Source organism: Gasterosteus aculeatus, chromosome 14 (genome assembly GCF_964276395.1).
Source record: "Gasterosteus aculeatus chromosome 14, fGasAcu3.hap1.1, whole genome shotgun sequence".
Lineage (NCBI taxonomy): Eukaryota > Metazoa > Chordata > Actinopteri > Perciformes > Gasterosteidae > Gasterosteus > Gasterosteus aculeatus.
The window spans coordinates 441,539-461,385 of record NC_135702.1 but is presented as its reverse complement, the minus strand read 5'-3'; the positions used below and the strand labels follow the sequence as shown (position 1 = coordinate 461,385).

Genomic DNA, 19,847 nt, shown 5'->3' with positions numbered 1-19,847 from the left:
AATTTATATTATAAATTAGTAGTTTTTATTTATTGTGTGTATTTTACACACAACATTATACAATATAAATATCTTATATATTAACACGTTACATGTTCATTTAAATAAATAGCTTTCACAAAGAAAGATGTGTTAAAGTCAGCACACTCATTGGTCAGTCTTAGCCCCGCCCCGGGCAGCAGAACAAGCAGCACAGCCAATAGGAGGGGGGCGGGCAGCAGCTTCCATAGCGGTGGAAGCGCGGCTCGGCCAGACCGCCGTGCGACCAGCCGTCGTCCGCCACCTCCTTCCCCAACCACGACTTCCTGTCCTGGGCCGCGTCCCCTGCCAGCGGCCCCCCACCGCGGCCAGAGGCGCCGGTCTGCTGGGCCTTCACTCCCAGGAAGGAGGCCAGGTCCAGGTCCAGACCCGCCGCTCCTCCTCTGGGCCGAGGCGTGTTCTGTCGGCACTGAGGACACGGGATCCACACCTAGAGGGGTTGTGGGGGCGTTCACGTTACGTCCCAAAGAATTATGGGAGTTGTAGTGACTAAATGTTTAGAACAGATTATTTTACTTAAAGCACATTTATCTTTATGCAAACTCCAGGGTTAAAATGTCTCAAGTCTTAATTTACACTTCATCTGCTTTCATCACTCACTCGTCATACGTCACTTCATTACTATTGTAAACATGCCGTTTCCTTCATTAGTTCATAACTCCTTTCAACGCTTGGCGGTCCGATGACCGTGTCTGGATGACGAGCGTCGATGACGTCACTGCTCACCTGTTCGTTGATGACCGTGTCCAGCCTCTTCAGACAGGCCTGGCAGAAGGCGTGGCCACAGTGAAGTCGCCGCGGCAGCCGCGTTGCCACATCGTAGATGCCGAAGCACACGATGCACACCAGGTCCTGCCTCCTCGGTGTCGTCATCGTCTCCACGGCAACGGAGGACAGAGGAGGAGGAGGAAATGGCCCACGGTTCCCTTCCTCCTCTTCTTCCCTTTCTTCTTCTTTTCTGGTGTCCGACATTTTGTTCTAATAGATAAACATGTTTTAATCAAGGGAAGAATATTTTAGATGCTATTTGTAATATAATAAATATAATACAGTGTAATATCACTCGGCCAACAAATAGCTAATGCTAACATTAGCTAGCGTTACTCAACCGTAACAACTTTCAAAACAAAGCGTTTCTTTTCATGCAGTGTTTTTTCCAATGAAAATCCAAAATTCTAACTATTAGTGTATCTCTGTTAAAGAGGAAACGCGGGTATTGATTACATGGCGGCATTAGCTCGTGAGCTAGCTGCATACCAACGCTAAGGTTAAATGTTAGTCCTTGATTTGACCAAATAGCACAAAAAACAGTTACTGTACCCACTTGGATTCTTCTCTCTTTGTTTATTTATCAAATATGAACCCTTCAGAGACTCAAACGCAATAAAATATATAGTGTGTTTAATGTGAACATCATCAATAATAATCTATCAAATTGTACTTTCTTGTTTCTTGTTCTTCTGAGTTTGTGTCCTTGTGGTTGAAATGTTATTATTGTAAGTCGCTTTGGATAAAAGCGTCAGATAAATGACATGTGATGTAATAAAGAAATCTCCATCTAAAGTCATGTGAGTTATTTATTGATTACTAATATTTAATAAAGACTCACTTCCTGTTTGTGCTGGTAGAATCACATGTTAGCATGCTGTGCTGTGATTGGACGATATTATAAAGGAAACAGGAACTTACCTGAATTTTCTTCTTTTTTCTTCTCATCACATCTTCTTGTTTCCCGTCGACTCATTTAGTTTCATTTCTGCGTCTCTCCGTCTTTTATTCCAGTTTGCTTGGTTTTCTTTATTTTGGATTCTCGTTGTCACTCTTTCATTTTGTCCACTCTTTGTTTTCGCTTTTGTTGATCTTTGTTCTTTCTTGTTATATTCTCTTCTCTCTTCTTCTTCTCTGTTTTTCGTGCTCCTTCTTCTTCTTTGTGCCTCCGAGAGAGAGAGAGAGAGAGAGAGAGACAGAGACAGAGAGAGAGAGAGAGAGAGAGACAGAGAGAGAGAGAGACAGAGTCCCTTCATCAATAATTCAGCGTTGTTCAGCCGACACTGAATGTCACTTATTATTTATATATTAAAAAGGTAACTTTATTTGTTTTATTATACAAACCATAAAATGTGTCAGTCATGATTCATCTTATCTTTCTAATACTAAATATGTATTTAAAAGAATCTAAATCAATTTTAACAATTAAAAAAAACTCACTTTATGATTCACAAAAACAAGACATACAACAAAACCCCAAGTAGGAAAAATGTCCTTTAAATGTATGAATGTCATCCTCCAGCTAATATATAAATCTACAACTGATCAATTTTAACATCACACATTCAACGTGTAAGTAGTACTCACAGTATTCAGTACTTCAGTATTTCGTTCAAAGTTGAACTGAGCAATAAACTGTAACCCGATCAGCCAATAGAAAGTGATGCTGCGCTCTTGTCTTTATTGGCCTATCAGATTACAGCTCAGTGCGGTGAACTCAGGTCGCCCAGCAACACAGACACACAGGGAGAAACAAACAGAACTAGAAAATGCAGCTAAAAGTGAAAAGCTGAAATTAATTCATAAAAATTGCTGGAAATATAGACATGAACGGTTCATTAAATTAACTCTCCAAATGAGTCAATAAAAAGGATAAAGAGATTAAATACTGTTCACTTAATGTCTCTAGCAAACAAAACCAACAAAGAAAATAGACCATATGGGACTAACTTGTGACATTCGGGAGGTCGGTGTAAAGGTGATAACCATAAAGTAAAAAGAATAACACATCAAAGAAATACAAATTCAAATCACAGCAAATGACACGTGCGAGATGGCTGCTCCATCCCCGCGTCACCCCCTTCACACAGCAGGAAGAGCCACAAGCAAAGGTCCAATGCAATTGGTTTATTAAAATGCCTTAAACAGGGGAAAGACACTGGTTGTCCCAATGCCTGTTTAAAACAAAAGAAACATTTATATTTGAAAGAAAACGTTACCAAACATTTCACGTTGCATGCATTGAGAGAGCCAACTAGAACAGGTGATTATCTATTAAAGTTATTAGCTAAAAGATATTCAGTGTTAAAATCCTGTTATCAGGTTCTGAAATGTCCTCTGTAACATCAGCTGTAGCTGAAAGATTGGCAAGGAGAAGCATTTAAAAGTTGAAGTTTTAAGAGGATTTGAAAATAAACTCGAAAAAAATTGAATTTGTTTTATATTAATTCAGGAATAGGGCAGCATTCAAACAATAAATATTATTACTAATTAATGTTTGATATGACAAATCATTTTTAATTTGAAAAATAAGATATGAAACTCTGCTTTTCATTGATTTCCACGTTTTTTTCATCTTGATTAACCTTAAAATCTGCTGCTTCATGTTTTAAATCTTTCTCTCCAGCCGATTCGATTTACGGCCCTCTGATTGGTGATCATGGTTCAGCCAATCACAACGGCAGCAACAAGAGGCCAATCAAAAACATTCACTGCTTTATTTCATATACATCTTTAGATTGCACAAATATCTTTTATACTATACAATTATACTTTAAAATCTCCTTCATACTAAAATGTTCAACATGATTATGCTGAATAAAGACTTCTGAAATCTAAATAATTTCCTCTGAAGATGGAAAATGAATAAAGATTACAATAAAACATTACAAGTTGTCATTGAGTTCATTCTTGTGATCATTAGATTCATATTAATGACATCATTAAACTTTAAGGATTGATACACGGTTTACAAATGTTATCATTTTTAGATTAGAAAAGATCAGATTAAATTTCCCCAATAAAGAATATTGACTTAAAAGTAATAAACAAAAAATAAAAATGCCAACTTGCTGCCCAGCATTCTCGTGTATGTTGGCTAATTAAACAGCAATAATTAATAAATAAGGTTATTCTTTTCCTGGAAGAAAAAAAAATTCACAAAAGCTTTTATTATTTAATAATCTATTTTCTGCCAACAACCTTTCATTACTACGATGATATTATTGCGACGAGGAGTCAAGGAGGAGCGCAGGGTGAGGAAGCACAGGCGTCCTGTGTAAACATGGCGTGAAGAGAGTCAACAGGAACGGTCGCCGTGGAAACAGGGACTACTGGTTTGCGTTGCCTCCTCGTCTTCTTCTTCACATCCTCGCTGCAAGGAGCTAGGACGCGAGGAGACACGTTAGCATAATGAAAGCAGCGTTTTGGTCTTCGGAAATGAAGCCAATCCCAATCCTCCTGCCGCTGTGACATCACTTCCTCCTCCTGCAGCGGTAGCAACAGGCGGGGCACCTCCCCCGCCCCTCGTCCTCCCCGCCGGCCTCCTTTACCACGTACGGGGCGGGGGAGGAGTTTGACGCGCTGTATGGGTTACTGTCGTTGCTGCTAAGAGCCCCCGGATTGGCTATCACCGTGGAGACGTCATCAGAGAGGCGGAGTTTAGCCCGGGGGATGGTCACCTGACCATACGGGTTGTCGGGGGAGACGCTGATGTTAGATGACATCGTGATGAGTCACGGGAGGGCGGGGCAAAGGAGGACCAATCAACCACTAAGCAAGCCGTCCAATCGGGCGAGATAATTCTAATAAGGAGAGAGACAATGAATTACGATGCTTCAGCCACATGGTGAAATATAAACAAATAACTCACTTCACATTCATTTATTTCACTTTAATGTACTTAAGTAAATTTTTTAGACCTTATTTCACATTAGTGAACTTTTTCACTTTACACCCGTTTAATAAAAGAGTTAATATTACTTTGTATTTGTATGGAGAACAACTGTAAACTCAGCTCTACTTCCTGTGTCTGTGAACTTCTCCCTACATTTAGTCAACTCGTTTACACTTTTATTGTGAAAATATAAATGCTAATCTCAACGATGCTAACGTGCTAACAATGCTACACAGGCTGGCGTCTGACTCCGTAAGAAGAGTCCGTGAACATTCTGCTGGCTGCTCGATGTATAAATGAGTAACTGCTCAGTGAGTACTGCTCAGTGAGTACTAAAGTTACTGAAGTAAACTTCTGAGGATTATCAGGTACTTGTACCTGAACAGCTCTTCTTCCTCTTCTTCTTCCTCTTCTTCGGTCTTTAGAGGAAACACCAACTTCTTCTTCTCCTCTTTTATCCTGTTTTCTCTTCTTCTTCTTCTTCTCCTGACGAGGTGAAATAAGCAGCTGAGGTGTAAATCTGTCTCCCTCTCTCTCTTTTCTGTCCCGCGCCTCGCCCTAACCTGTCCTACCTGCCGACACCCCCTCCCCCTCCACGCGCACACACGCACTATAGTTCATTCTTTGTTTGTATTGTGCAACTATTTACATCTTCTGTTGTTGCAGAACAATTACTGGAAATATTCAAAGAAGTTTTATTTGGTCACATATTTATGTTTCTTTGTGTTTAGAATAAAACACTTTTCTAATTGATTTTGATGTTGAATTTGTTTTCCCTTAATTATTTTATGATATTTTCCGCGTCACTTTCGGGAGCTGATTAGTCTGAAGAGTTTGAGGAAACGTTTAAATAAATCCAAGGCATGTTCGGTAAGAAGTGCTGTCAGCAGTCCGTCATCAACCGGTTAGACAGAAACTCTCCTTTCATTCTTCTGGCACCGAGACCCGCCTACTCCCTGCTCTGTGTCATCCAGGTGGTTTGTTTCACAGAAACACCTGAAGAGCCGTGGTTGGAATATTGTTGGCAGTGATAGGATGAACCATCTCTCAATCAACCTCTCATGGAAGCCTGTCATGAGAAGAGAACTGAGAGAACTGATGCTAATGTAGCATCTAAGCTCACCTCTTCAGGGGGACACGGTTGCATCTCAACATCGTTATGGCGAACACGAACGTATAAGCCACGCCCCCGGCTGCTAGTTGCTCCTCACAGGAAAGCTGATAAGACAAGTGAAGTCACGTGGTGTTTCTCCATAGCCCCGCCCCCTTTGAGAGAGTCTCATTGACCCCAATGGAATCAGGGAACATGACCACTAGTGATGGGAAGTTCGGAAGTGAACAAATCGAATCATTCGATCATTTCGTCGAGGTCAGCTACCTACGTTGTGGAATGTTGCTACCTAAAATATGTGAAGCTAAGTAGCTAATGTTAGCAACACTCTTTCTATGAGGCGTGGACTTGATGTCACTAATTGGATTTTGGCCACTTAGAGCCTCAAGTTTACTGATTCCGCCATCACCATGTGGTTGTTTTTTTACGTCCAGTGAACAGGAAGTTACCATTTATGAACTGAGGAAGATGTAGAGACGCTGCATATACGCCTCCACTAGGCCATGGAACCAAACACAGTTTTCATTTGAAAAACTAATGTGTTTTGGCCTTAATCATTGAAAAATACAACATGTATTGAAAATAAAAATAAGTGGACGAAAAGTATTTTTGCCCCGTCCCCTTACGCCACATCAGGGTCAAAAGTCTGAATGTGAAAAAAAAACTGATACGAAAGTGAAAGAAATATCTGAAACTTGAAAATATAACATTAAACAAGATTTGAATCTGAAAATATAAAATCTCCAACCGAAAAATATAAAACAGCTAATATGAAAACAATATATTTTATTCAAAAGAATTATACAACTCAGTCAACAATATATTTAACCCAAAAATACTTTTCGTCCACTTATTTTTATTTTCAATACATTTTCAATACTTCTATGGGACCAGAGGAGTCGCCCCCTGCTGGTCGCTACAGAGAATGCAGCTTTAACTCATGAAGCTCTGACTTCACTTTACCTGGTTGAATCTACATTAGGTCACATGGGGGAAATGTTTTAGAGGGAAGTTATGATTTTGATATGATAACATGCCTGTTTTTAAAAAGAAAAAATGGAATGAATGACTATGAATTCATAGAAGCACTGATGGGAAGCTACTGGTTGTTTTAATAAATATAGAATAACAGAGCCCCCCCGCCCCCGTTGTCCGTTTCCTCCGGAAGCCCCTCCCTGTTAGCCCCCTTAGCTGTAGCCGGACTCCAGGAGGAACAAACGAGGAGTAAAACACGGAGAAGCGGAGGAATGCGCCGGTAGGACGGCAGAGAAGCGGTGACCGGACAGCGAGTCAGCCGCCGAACACACCGCGTCACCGGAGCCTGTGCGGCCGGAAGCGTAGAAGAAGAAGGAGAGAAAACAGCGAGCGCTCCTCCGCCTGCTCCCGTCACCTTGTTCTATATTTACCGGGGCAACGCGCGCACCTACACGGACTCAAACACCGTGAGTTCGCCCGTGTCCGCTCGTTTACGTGTTTGTTTTTGGAGGTTGACGGTCCGTTAGCTTCAGTGTTCCAATGGAAACTTCAGAGTTAGCATGCTAGCTTCAGTTTCCCATTGGTTCCTGCGAGGAGGAGCAGCGGCTAGCGTTAGCTTAGCTTCGGGCTCTCACCAGGCTCTGATGGAATTTAAAGATTTTAAGAAGTTGACCAAATTTAAAAGCGGTTTGATGTGGTTTAGAGTTAAAGGGGCTTTCAAGAAAAGTGAGGGAATACGTTTGAGAAGAGTTGTGGAAGTTTTGGAGTAAAAGTGAAGGATGTTTTCAGAGTGACAGGAGACTTTCATCGGATCAGATTTTCTAACATTTCCAAACATGGAGGATATTTAAAGGGATGAAACGATCTAAGAAATGATGTTATGCTCAATGAACGTGTCTGTTTAGGACGTTAATGGGTTTGAAGTGTTTACGGTTTGGAGATCATTCTGAGAGTTTCTTTGGAACAAACGTGTGACATTTGTCGACGCTGAGCCTGAAAGTACTACACAATACTTCTTTAGAGTATCATCAACTACAGGTGTATGTACATGTATATACTAATAATCTCTCTCTCTCTCTCTCTCTCAGACAACCATGCAATCAATACCTGTTCGCCATTAGAAAGAGTGTGTGTGTGTGTGTGTGTGTGTGTGTGTGTGTGTGTGTGTGTGTGTGTGTGTGTGTGTTTGATCAGAGATGGGGTTCGGTCGGGATCTGAGGAATTCCCACGAGGGATTATTGAAGCTGCAAGACTGGGAGTTAAAGGTACTCTATCTATACTTTGTGTACTACCTGTCCAGGTACTGTGTGTACTACCTGTCCATGTACTGTGTGTGTACTACCTGCTCAGGTACACTGTGTGTGTGTGTGTACTACCTGCTCAGGTACACTGTGTGTGTGTGTGTGTGTGTACTACCTGCTCAGGTACACTGTGTGTGTGTGTGTGTGTGTACTACCCGCTCAGGTACACTGTGTGTGTGTGTGTGTGTGTACTACCTGTTCAGGTACTGTGTGTGTGTACTACCTGCTCAGGTACAGTGTGTGTGTACTACCTGCTCAGGTACAGTGTGTGTGTACTACCTGCTCAGGTACAGTGTGTGTGTACTACCTGCTCAGGTACAGTGTGTGTGTACTACCTGCTCAGGTACAGTGTGTGTGTACTACCTGCTCAGGTACAGTGTGTGTGTGTGTACTACCTGCTCGGGTACAGTGTGTGTGTACTGCCTGCTCAGGTACAGTGTGTGTGTACTACCTGCTCAGGTACAGTGTGTGTGTACTAGCTGCTCAGGTACAGTGTGTGTGTACTACCTGCTCGGGTACAGTGTGTGTGTACTACCTGCTCAGGTACTGGGTCAGGTGTCTAACTCGGTCCCTGTGTGTCTGTAGCTGCTGGAGACGGTGAAGCGCTTCATGACGCTGCGAGTGAAGAGCGACAAAGAATACGCGACTCTGCTGCTCAGCATGACTCAGCAGACAGAGAAACCGGAAGCCGCCGACTACGTCAGCACCGTGAGCAAGGTGGGGGTCGCCTGCCTGCCTGTCTGTCTGCCTGTCTGTCTGTCCACCTGTCTGTCTCTCTCAGCCCTGTCTGTCTCTCCCCCACAGTCCTGGTCCCAGGTGGTCCGACAGACCGAGGCTCTGGGACGCGTCATGAGGACTCACGCTGATGATCTGAACTCGGGTCCTCTTCACCGATTGGCCACGTTGATCCGAGACAAGCAGCAGGTGAAGAAGAGCTACCAGAGTCTTCATCAGCAGCTGGAGAGCCACACCCACAAGGTGCGTGTTCCTGTGTGTGTGTGTGTGTGTGTCCCTGTTTGTGTGTGTGTTCGTGTGTCAGTTCGTCCTGATGCTGGCGTTGTGTTGTTGCTAGGTAACGAGGACTGACCTCGACAAGCTGAAGGCGGCGTATCGTCAGCTGAGCCGCGACGCCAACAGCGCCAAAGAGAAGTACCGAGAGGCGCTGATGAAAGGTTTCATTTCAACATTTCATTCCTTTAAAAGCTGTTATAAACATTACGTTGTGCTCTCCTCAGTGAAACTATGACATCATGTCACAGTCATGTGACCCTAAATCATTACATGACATCACATGTCATTTATCTGACGCTTTTATCCAGCGACTTACAATAAGAACATTTCAACCACAAGGAAACAAACTCAGAAGAACAAGGAACAAGAAAGTGCAATTTCATCAACTTGCTGTAGATAAGAACCATTATAAGTCCAATGTAAGTGCTGCAGGTAGTTAGTGTGTTAGTGGAGGTAGAGTCTGAAGAGGTGTGTCTTTAGTCTGAAGATGTGAAGGCTCTCTGTGGTCCTGATGTCTTCAGAGACCTCCTTCCACCATTTAGGAGCAGGACAGCAAAGAGTGGAGATCTAGTCGAGTGTTTTGCTCTCAGTGAGGAGGAACAAGCAGTTTATCACATGCAGAGCGGAGAGGTCAGAGGTCGGGATGTCGGGTTGGACCAGGTCCTGGATGTAAGCTGGACCCCATCCATTCACAGCATGGTACGTGAGCACCATGTTTAGAACTGGATGAGCCACCGGTACCAGTGAAGAGAGCGGAGGAGTGGAGGAGTGAGGGAGAACTTAGGAAGGTTAAAGACCAGTGGAGCTGCTGCATTCTGGATGAGCTGCAGAGGTGGAATGGTGGTAGCAGGAGACCTGCAGGAGGGAGTTACAGTAGTCCAGGAGGGAGACGACCAGAGCCTGAATCAGTACCTTCTGAGTGAGAAGAGGACGTGTTCTCCTGATGTTGTAGAGCGAGTATCTACAGGATGGTGTTGTCAGTGATGTTGGAGTCAGGGAGAGTCGGCTGTCGACGTCATGCCGAGGTTCCTGCAGTCAAAGTGGACGTTAACACGGAGTCTCAAAGTTGACAGGTCCTGTGAAGGAGAATCTTCTCACATAAGGAGAAGTAGTTCCGTCTGTCGGGGTCGATTTTCAGATGGTGGGCGGATCCACTGAGAGATGTCAGTCAGACAGGCAGAGATCCGAGTGAGGGAAGGAGAGAATTAGTTGGGTGTCATCAGCATCGCTGTGGTAGGAGAAGCCATGTGAGCGAATGACAGCGCAGAGAGAGTTGGTGTAGAGCGAGAAGAGGAGGGGACCCAGGACGGAACCCTGAGGAACACCAGTAGTAAGAGGACAAGGTTCCGACACAGATCCTCGCCAGGCCACGAGAGAAGGGAGAGAGCAGAGCCTGAGACACCAAGTTCCTGAAGGGAGAAGACAAGGATCTGGTGGTTGACTGTGTCAAATGCAGCAGAGACGTCCAGAAGGATGAGGACAGAGGACAGAGAGCGGCTCTCGCAGTGTGGAGCTGCTCTGAGACAGCGAGGAGAGCAGTCTCTGTGGAACGGCCTTGAAGCCTGACTGGTGGGAGTCAAGGAGGTTGTTATGGTGGAGATAGGAGGAGAGTTGATTAAAGATCACACGTTCGTTGGACAGAAAGGGAAGAAGAGAGACGGTCTGTAGTTGTTTTCTTCAGAAGGGTTGAGGGTGGGTTTCTTCAGGAGAGGGTTGACTCTTGCCTCCTTCAGAGAAAACAGCCAGATAACAGAGCGTTGTTGATGAGACAGGTGAGGAACGGAGGAAGGTCAGGAGCGATAGATTGTAGAAGATGGAATGGGGTCAAGAGGTCAAACCGAGTTTGGTTAGGAGACAGGGGGGTGAATGAGGGCGATAGAGGTGAAGCCAGTGGGACGCAAGAAGTAGGAGGTGGGTTTGAGAAGGAGGAGCGTCAGATGTCCACCTGACAGTTACGCATGTTTTATAAAGACTGGGTGTTTTACAAATTATATTTAATATGAACTATTATTATTAGACCACCATTACGTCCCTCGCGCGCCCCCCAGGAGAGCCCGCACCACACTTTGGGAATTTTTGCTCCAAAGAATTGCTGACAGCCTATCGTCCAATCACAGGACGGGAGGCGGAGCGCGCCCGCGAGCGCTACGACAAAGCAACGGCGAAGCTCCACAACCTCCACAACCAGTACGTGCTGGCGGTGTGCGGCGCCCGCACGCAGCAGGAGGAGCACCGGCGCCACGCCGCCCCGGCGCTGCTGGACGCCCTGCAGAGGATGCAGGAGGACATGACGCTCGCGCTGTGAGTCACGTGACCTTGTGCCACGCCGTGAGGTGTGAGGAGCGTGTGTGACGTGTGCGTGTGTGTGTGCGCGCAGTAAGAGCATCCTGGAGGAGTACTGTGAGATCAGCAGCCTGCTGACAGAGGAGATCGTCAAGGCGCACCAGGAGATCTCGGCGGCGGTGGAGCAGATCGACCCGTTGGCCGAGTACCAGCACTTCATCGATGCCTACCGGTCAGAGGGGGGCCGCGGTCGCCATAGTAACCGGGTCTGTGCGTTTGCTGCCGTGGTAACGGTGTCTCCCCCCTCAGGTCTCCGGAGACTCAGGAGGCGAGCGTGGAGTTTGACGCCTCTCTATTGGACGAGACGGACAACCTGCCGGCCAATGAGATCCTCTGGAACACGCTGACAGCCGACAGCCTGCAGGCCATGTGAGCTCCTTTAAAATAAAAGACTCAACACTAGGGTTGCAAAATATAAAGAAATTGGAAACTTTCCGTGGAAACTAAAGGGAATAAACTGGAAATCTCGTCATATGTGACATAAGCAGACGTGCCACATTTCTAATAAAAATATAAAAAATTAGTTAACGTCAAGTAATTAACTAAATATGTTGAATAACCGTGTATTCGCTATGGTGACCCAGGGCTCCAGCGGAGGCCTGCAGTCTTCTTCTCAACTACATTTAAGTGCTTTTGCACACAAACACGTAACTTCCCATGGAAGGTTTTAGTGAAATTTACCGCCCCTTTGCAGCCCGACATTGTGACGTGTTCCAACCCGTCGGTGCTGATGGTCCAGAGTTACTGGTGCTCAGCTGGTCTGTCTGTCCACCCACCATCACCGCTCGAGCACAAGCCGCCACCCGACTATACACATATCCCAGTATGCTAAACAAAAACATTTTAATGCTAAACCAAAGAGGAAATACTGTATTCTACATTCAATTAGCTGCATGTTAATTCAAACCAACCATAAACCTTAAGGACACAAGGTAACGCAACATACACAACAATGCAGTACACAGACATGAAATAAAAAAGTCCAACTGCTGAGAAGAATGAATTGTGGGAGAAGTGTTCTTCTTGAGAAGGTCTCAGTGTCCAGTGAGTTCCCCTGGTTTGGAAATAGAAGTGCATGTTTATACACCGAATTACGTACTCAGAAGGTTATTCCATTTAATTATCCTAAAAACCCAGACATCGAGCCTCTCGTTTCGATCACCTCCACCTCCCTGTCCCCGCAGGTTGTCCTCGGCGTCGGAGGAGCTGTCCCTCACTCAGCAGAACCTGAGTACCAAGGAGGCGATGGCCGACGAGCTCGACTCAAAAATCCAGACGAGTCAGCAGAGCGCGGAGAGGAAGAGCGAGTGAGTTAGAGGAGGAGCCCGTCTGTCTGCACCTGTCTCTCTCTCTAACCGTCTGTCTCTCCCCTCAGCTGTGTCCTGCTGCTCAGTCAGAAACTCTCTGTCCTCGAGCTTCATCACGCCGTCCAATCACTACGCGGCTCAGAGGCCCGCCTCGCCTCCCAGAAGGCCTTGCTGGACGCCAAGATGGCCGCCGCCGCCACCTCCCCGCCCCCGCCGCCTCCTCCCCCCGCACTGCCGTACGAGGACGACGCCCGCTCAGTCGGATCCACCGTAAATATTCACCGTTGGGTTGTTGTCTGATTGAGAGCTTCACCTCCTCTAATTCAGTAGGATCATTGACGATGACGTCACTGACGTGTCTGATCTCTCATCATGTGGTGGTCGTGACACCTAATTGCTCCCCAGGCAAAAAAAGTGAAAAAGCCTTGAGTTTAAAGTGTAATGTAAGTCGCTTTGGATAAAAGCGTCTGCTAAATGACCTGTAATAATAATAATAATAATCATGTGACATCGTGGACAGCCTATCAGTGTTCGTCCTAACAGGAGGGGAGCTAGCGTCAGCAGCTAACAGCCAACCGACGGCGGTCCACTTCAGATACCATAGCTCAGTTAACACGAGACCCGTATGACGTCGCTGTGATGCGTTCACTTGTGATGTGAGTTTTGCGGGATGAGCACTTAATACAATACAGATCAACACTAAACATCATGTTTGTGTTTCCAGGACAAAACCAAGGAGAAGAGCTCTCGGTTCGACACTCTGCGTCACTCTCTGGCCGGAATGATTCGTTCGCCTAAAGTCCTGTTGAGCTCCTCCTCCTCGGTGAGCTCATCACGTCATCAGCAGTTATAAGGAATCTGACTTTGTTTTATTTTCTCTCTGAAAGACCTGGAATGACCAACTTTTAAGATGCTTGTTTCCTCGATGCATCGCTGCTACACTAAGCTAACATTGTAGCGCCCAAATTTGTCGATAGAGATCATTTGAAGTGATGCCTCCGCTCCTCCCAGCAGCAGTTCTTTGATGTGATCCCCACGTCGGAGCGCCCCCTGGCGGAGCAGGAGTGGTACCACGGCGCCATCCCCCGCACCGAGGCCCAGGAGTTGCTACGGCAACAGGGAGACTTCCTGGTGAGGGAGAGTCACGGTAAACCGGGCGAGTACGTCCTGTCGGTGTTTTCTGACGAGCAGAGGCGACACTTCATCATCCAGTACGCCGACGTAAGTACAAACACACGTCAGGACGTAAACAGACTGAACACGGACACACATTAACACCCTCCCTCTGTCTCTCTGTCTGTCTCTGTCTGTCTCTCTGTCTGTCTCTGTCTGTCTCTCTGGTAGACTCAGTACCGTTTCGAGGGCACCGGTTTCTCTACGATTCCTCAGCTCATCGAGCATCACTTCTCCACCAAACAGGTCATCACCAAGAAGTCCGGAGTTGTGCTGCTCAACCCCGTCGTCAAGGCAACCGCTTCTTTCTACATATGTACACACTTTGCTTCACAATACTGAGGGTTACACTTGTTACACTGTATGGATACTTATATATTAATGAACAAGTACAACACAGGATACATCTCTTCATATATCTAAAAATGAATTCAACTCACTGAGCTAAAAAAATGAATATAAATATTCTGTAGTATCAGTACTGGAGACTAGTATTAATACCAGAAACACTAGTATGATGAACTAAAACCGATTATGTGTCAGCTCAGTAGAAATGTAATTATTTGGGTTTATTGACGACAAAACGTGAATAATTACACAAAGTAAGATGTGAGCATCAAAGCATAGCACATGTACAAAGTCACTTTTGCTACTAAATACAGACGTTTCCCTTAAATACATGTGTACATTCCTTTTTTTGTGTGTACTTACATGTGTACTTGGTTATTTCTGTCTGCAGGATAAGAAATGGATCCTGAACCACGAGGACGTGGCGCTGGGGGAGCTGCTGGGGAAGGTGACCTCACTTCCTGTTTCCTGTCTCCCAATCCACTTGGCTACAGTTCTGTGGTGTTTTTCCCTTCGTAACCTTTTGCTCTCGCTGCTTTTCCCATCATGCACTGCTGACTGCCGGTTGCCAGGGTAACTTTGGCGAGGTGTTCATAGGAACGTTGCAGCGCGACAAAACGCCGGTGGCTGTGAAGACGTGTAAAGAAGATTTACCTCCAGAGCTGAAGATCAGGTTCCTGTCGGAGGCCAGGTGGGCATATCAATACATCAATCAATACTATCGGTACATTGATCATCAATCAATACTATTGGTACATTGATCATCAATCAATACTATCGGTACATTGATCATCAATCAATACTATTGGTATATTGATCATCAATCAATACTATTGGTATATTGATCATCAATCAATACTATTGGTACATTGATCATCAATCAATACATTGATCAATACTATTGGTATATTGATCATCAATCAATACTATCGGTACATTGATCATCAATCAATACTATCGGTACATTGATCATCAATCAATACATTGATCAATACTATTGGTATATTGATCATCAATCAATACTATCGGTACATTGATCATCAATCAATACTATTGGTACATTGATCATCAATCAATACATTGATCAATACTATTGGTATATTGATCATCAATCAATACTATCGGTACATTGATCATCAATCAATACTATCGGTACATTGATCATCAATCAATACATCAATCAATACTATCGGTATATTGATCATCAATCAATACTATCGGTACATTGATCATCAATCAATACATCAATCAATACTATCGGTATATTGATCATCAATCAATACTATCGGTATATTGATCATCAATCAATACGATCGGTACATTGGTCATCGATCAATACGATCGGTACATTGGTCATCGATCAATACGATCGGTACATTGGTCATCGATCAATACGATCGGTACATTGGTCATCAATCAATACGATCGGTACATTGATCATCAATCGGTACATCGATCAATACTATCGGCATATTGATCATCAATCAATACTATCGGTACATTGATCATCAATCAATACTATCGGTACATTGATCATCAATCAATACTATCGGTACATTGATCATCAATCAATACTATCGGTACATTGATCATCAATCAATACTATCGGTACATTGATCATCAATCAATACTATCGGTACATTGATCATCAATCAATACATTAATCAATACTATCGGTACATTGATCATCGATCAATACTATCGGTACATTGATCATCAATCGGTACATTACATTACAGGTCATTTAGCTGACGCTTTTATTAAAGCGACTTACATCACACTTTAAACTCACGGCTTTTTCACATTTTTGCCCGGGGAGCAATTAGGGGTCAGGTGTCTTGCTCAGGGACACTTTGACATGGAACATGGGGCAGCCTGGAATCGAACCAACAACCTTGTGCTTCCCAGCACACCTTCTCTAACCCCTGCGATCATCAATCATCGATCGGTACATCGATCATCAATCAATGCCGTTGCGGTATTGATTGATGCATTAAGCTGGTGCAGTTTCCCCTCTGAAGGGAACTGAGACTCTGAGCTGCTACTTAGTATTTTAATTGAAATGAACAAAGGCCCCATGTGATGTTTCACACGCATAATGAATCGGTTACTTTAACAAACACTCGCTGTGCCTCCGAGCTCAACCGTCACGCTTAACGACCCGACCACACGCCACCACAGCGCTCGCCCACGTCCCAATAAGTGACCTCTGACCCCCAGGGGCCTCGCTCGCATGTCGCGCGCCGTTGAACGCTTTCTACCAGCTGGATCTCGTCTGTCAGCTGTTGCTTCTTTCTTCCTTTGCGTGTCCGTCATCTTCCCGTAAATAGCTCTGCCCCCTTTCCTCTCTTCACATCCTATGAGAACCCATCAGTACTCAATATATCATCAATCAATACATAGAAGTAGATCTATGGGGTCGTCGTGGCGCATATATATTATATATTATAGATATGCTGTGATTGGTCGGTGATGTCTCCCGCTCTGTGATTGGCTGCAGGATCCTGAAGCAGTACGACCACCCGAACATCGTGAAGCTGATTGGCGTTTGCACGCAGAGACAGCCGATCTACATCGTCATGGAGCTGGTTCCCGGTGGGCGGAGCTTAGTGACGCTTCGGTGCCTTTCTGTTTTTCCCCCAGAGTGTTTTTATTGGTCGGTTTTAACGGCGTGACTTTCCCCCAGGTGGAGACTTCCTGTCCTTTCTGAGGAAGAAGAAGGACGAGCTGAAGACCAAGCAGCTGGTTCGCTTCTCCGTAGACGCTGCTGCCGGCATGGCGTACCTAGAGAGCAAGAACTGCATCCACAGGTGAGTCTACCTGCTGCAGAGGGTCTCTCACCGGCTGCAGAGGGTCACTCACCCGTCTGTCCCCCTGTCCTGTGGCAGGGACCTGGCAGCGAGGAACTGTCTGGTGGGAGAAGGCAGCGTGTTGAAGATCAGTGACTTTGGGATGAGTCGTCAGGAGGACGACGGCATTTATTCCTCATCGGGACTCAAACAGATCCCCATCAAGTGGACGGCTCCGGAGGCCCTGAACTACGGTGACAGACAGACCAAAACGAAAGATGAATAGATGTTTTATTCATGACGTTGACATTTGGTCTCCTGCCCTGTGATTGGTCGCTGATATCTCCTGCCCTGTGATTGGCTGTTGCAGGTCGTTACAGCTCTGATAGTGACGTGTGGAGTTATGGGATCCTGCTGTGGGAGACTTTCAGTCTGGGGGTGTGTCCTTATCCTGGGATGACCAATCAGCAAGCCCGAGAGCAGGTGGAGAAAGGTAAACAAAGAGCTCGTAACAATCAAACACTTTATTAATTGTTAGAAATAAATGACCACTTACAGATAGTTATAGTAGAATGGAATTAAGTGGCGTCGTCTTGTCTTCTGATGCATGACATGTCTCTGTCCTCCCGGGTGCCAGGTTACAGGATGTCCTGTCCTCAGCGTTGCCCTGACGACGTGTACAAAGTGATGCAACGCTGTTGGCAGTACAATCCTGAGGAACGACCAAAGTTCTCCGATCTGCAGCGAGACCTCGCCGCCATCAAGAAGAAGTGATGACATCATCAAACGAACTCGCCGCCATCAAGAAGAAGTGATGACATCATCAAACGAACTCGCCGCCATCAAGAAGAAGTGATGACATCATCAAACGAACTCGCCGCCATCAAGAAGAAGTGATGACATCATCAAACGAACTCGCCGCCATCAAGAAGAAGTGATGACATCATCAAACGAACTCGCCGCCATCAAGAAGAAGTGATGACATCATCAAACGAACTCGCCGCCATCAAGAAGAAGTGATGACATCATCAAACGAACTCGCCGCCATCAAGAAGTGATGACATCATCAAACGACCTCGCCGCCATCAAGAAGAAGTGATGACATCATCAAACGACCTCGCCGCCATCAAGTGATGACATCATCAAACGACCTCACCGCCATCAAGAAGTGATGACATCACCAAATGACCTCGCCGCCATCAAGAAGTGATGACATCATCAAACGACCTGGTCGCCGTTAACCATAAGCAATGACATCGTCACACAGCCTCAATGCCATGAAGATGTGATGACATCACACGATTGTGCTGCCATCAAGAACAGGTGATGACATCAACTTGTCCTCATCAAATTGAATTAATTATTGATGGGAGATGGGCGTGGTCAATATGTGGGTGTGGTCACTACGTGGGTGTCCTCAAACATCTACAAACCCAAAAATTAAACATTTAGCTGCTGAGTGTTTGAGCTCATTAAACTTCTGGGATAACACTACTAATGGGTCGGAATGACGTTAGCACGGATGTAGCTAGCTATGTTAGCATCTATAAATGTATTACAAATTGTCAGTTGAGCAAAACGTTTTTAAAAACCCTGTCGGTAAATCAGATAGAGCTTAGCATGTGCTGTAGCCGCAGGTTGTTAGCATGTTAGCACATTGTTAGCATGGTACAACATGTTCAGTTACATTTTCTTCTGTGCATCAACACATTTTGAGAAAAAAAACATTTTTTGGAAGAGCTGCTCAAGTCCTAAACTACATTTGATTAGCACGCTAGCAGTCATGCTAGCTAGGCTGTCTCAGTCACATGACCTTTCGGTGATGATGTTCCCTGAGGTTACTTCTTGTCTTCCGCTTCCTCGTCTTCCGGAGCTCAACGACAACAACTTCAAATCAAACCGCCTCAATCAAGACGGAACAAAAGAGAGGAAGTGGAATTACTTATAAATGAAACCAGATTAAAGGTCTTTGTCTGTATCAATCTCACATCAACTTAACTAATCTATCGTTTTATTTTGAAAGACCCCTCTGGTTTCCTGTCCGCTTTAACTTGTGAAAGAGAAAGAGTGGAAATCTGTCCCGTCACCCGTCACTACCGTAACCAGGGCAACGGCTTGGACTCTAAAACCCTTTCCACTGCTGAGGAAAAATCAGCTGTTAACACTAAATAGTTTGTTTTTTACAGTTTAATTTATTATGTTTTTATGATTTTAACAACTCTTAGATTCTCTGACGGCTCAAATGTCAGAAAAAACTAAATAACAAACTGAGGTGAATCCAGTGTTTCCCCAAAGTTTACAACAGTTGGAATCTGAGGAAGAACTGACCGTTATTTTCAAAATAACAGCTGTGAATCATCGCGCAGACCACGCCCACTCCGACCAATTTGTTTTTTAGGATTTTTTTGGACCAATCAGACTCCAAATATTTTGTTGATTTTTATTGTTTCTAAACCAAAGTTAACATTTGTCTGATGGAATCGTTTCCAAAACAATTCTATATAAAATCATCTGCACTTACTCTGTTGGTTTCCTGGTTGTCATGGAAACTGAAAAGACGTTCTGTAATTAATCGTGAGTCCTGATTGGTCAGAATAACTCTGGACCGTGTGAGGGCTTAAATGTTAGTGATGTCAGAGCTCCGCCTACTGTTAATGTAAATAAATTTGTTTTTCTTTGAATTTTTTGCCGTGTTCAAACACTAACCATCTTTGTCTTTTATAAGTTTCTTTATGAAAAATATAGCATTTATTATGAAAATAAAACAAATCATACAAACTCTCCTGA

At 44.6% G+C, this 19,847-nt stretch overlaps 2 protein-coding genes and 1 long non-coding RNA gene across 6 annotated transcripts; 1 reads left to right on the top strand and 2 right to left on the bottom strand.

The window, feature by feature from the left end:
* Positions 1-8: 8 nt before the first annotated feature.
* rnf224 (ring finger protein 224) lies at positions 9-1,984 on the bottom strand. Its single transcript, XM_040197532.2, has 3 exons — positions 1,729-1,984; positions 766-1,017; positions 9-469 (listed from the first exon to the last, which is right to left on the bottom strand). The coding sequence occupies exons 1-3, from the start codon at positions 1,753-1,755 to the stop codon at positions 161-163; spliced, it is 588 nt and encodes a 195-aa protein (XP_040053466.2). The 5' UTR covers positions 1,756-1,984; the 3' UTR covers positions 9-160.
* A 1,526-nt stretch (positions 1,985-3,510) lies between these two features.
* Positions 3,511-5,831, bottom strand: LOC120831792 (uncharacterized). The gene is made up of 2 exons (XR_005714110.2): positions 5,081-5,831; positions 3,511-4,610 (listed from the first exon to the last, which is right to left on the bottom strand). It is a non-coding gene; the product is annotated as an uncharacterized LOC120831792 (long non-coding RNA).
* A 1,128-nt stretch (positions 5,832-6,959) lies between these two features.
* fer (fer (fps/fes related) tyrosine kinase) lies at positions 6,960-19,838 on the top strand. 4 transcript variants are annotated; one of them, XM_078088555.1, is made up of 20 exons: positions 6,960-7,255; positions 7,877-8,053; positions 8,675-8,806; positions 8,894-9,067; positions 9,162-9,261; positions 11,218-11,401; positions 11,478-11,615; positions 11,693-11,812; positions 12,628-12,750; positions 12,819-13,020; positions 13,475-13,573; positions 13,765-13,971; positions 14,095-14,217; positions 14,663-14,719; positions 14,844-14,962; positions 16,772-16,866; positions 16,958-17,081; positions 17,160-17,314; positions 17,431-17,553; positions 17,698-19,838. In XM_078088555.1, exons 2-20 carry the CDS (start codon positions 7,985-7,987, stop codon positions 17,832-17,834), a joined length of 2,481 nt encoding a protein of 826 aa, XP_077944681.1. In that variant the 5' UTR covers positions 6,960-7,255; positions 7,877-7,984; the 3' UTR covers positions 17,835-19,838. The 4 variants fall into 4 exon arrangements, with proteins under 4 accessions (XP_077944681.1, XP_077944679.1, XP_077944682.1 ...); XM_078088553.1 differs by having other exon boundaries at positions 13,762-13,971; XM_078088556.1 differs by having other exon boundaries at positions 6,967-7,255; positions 7,983-8,053.
* Positions 19,839-19,847: the final 9 nt, after the last annotated feature.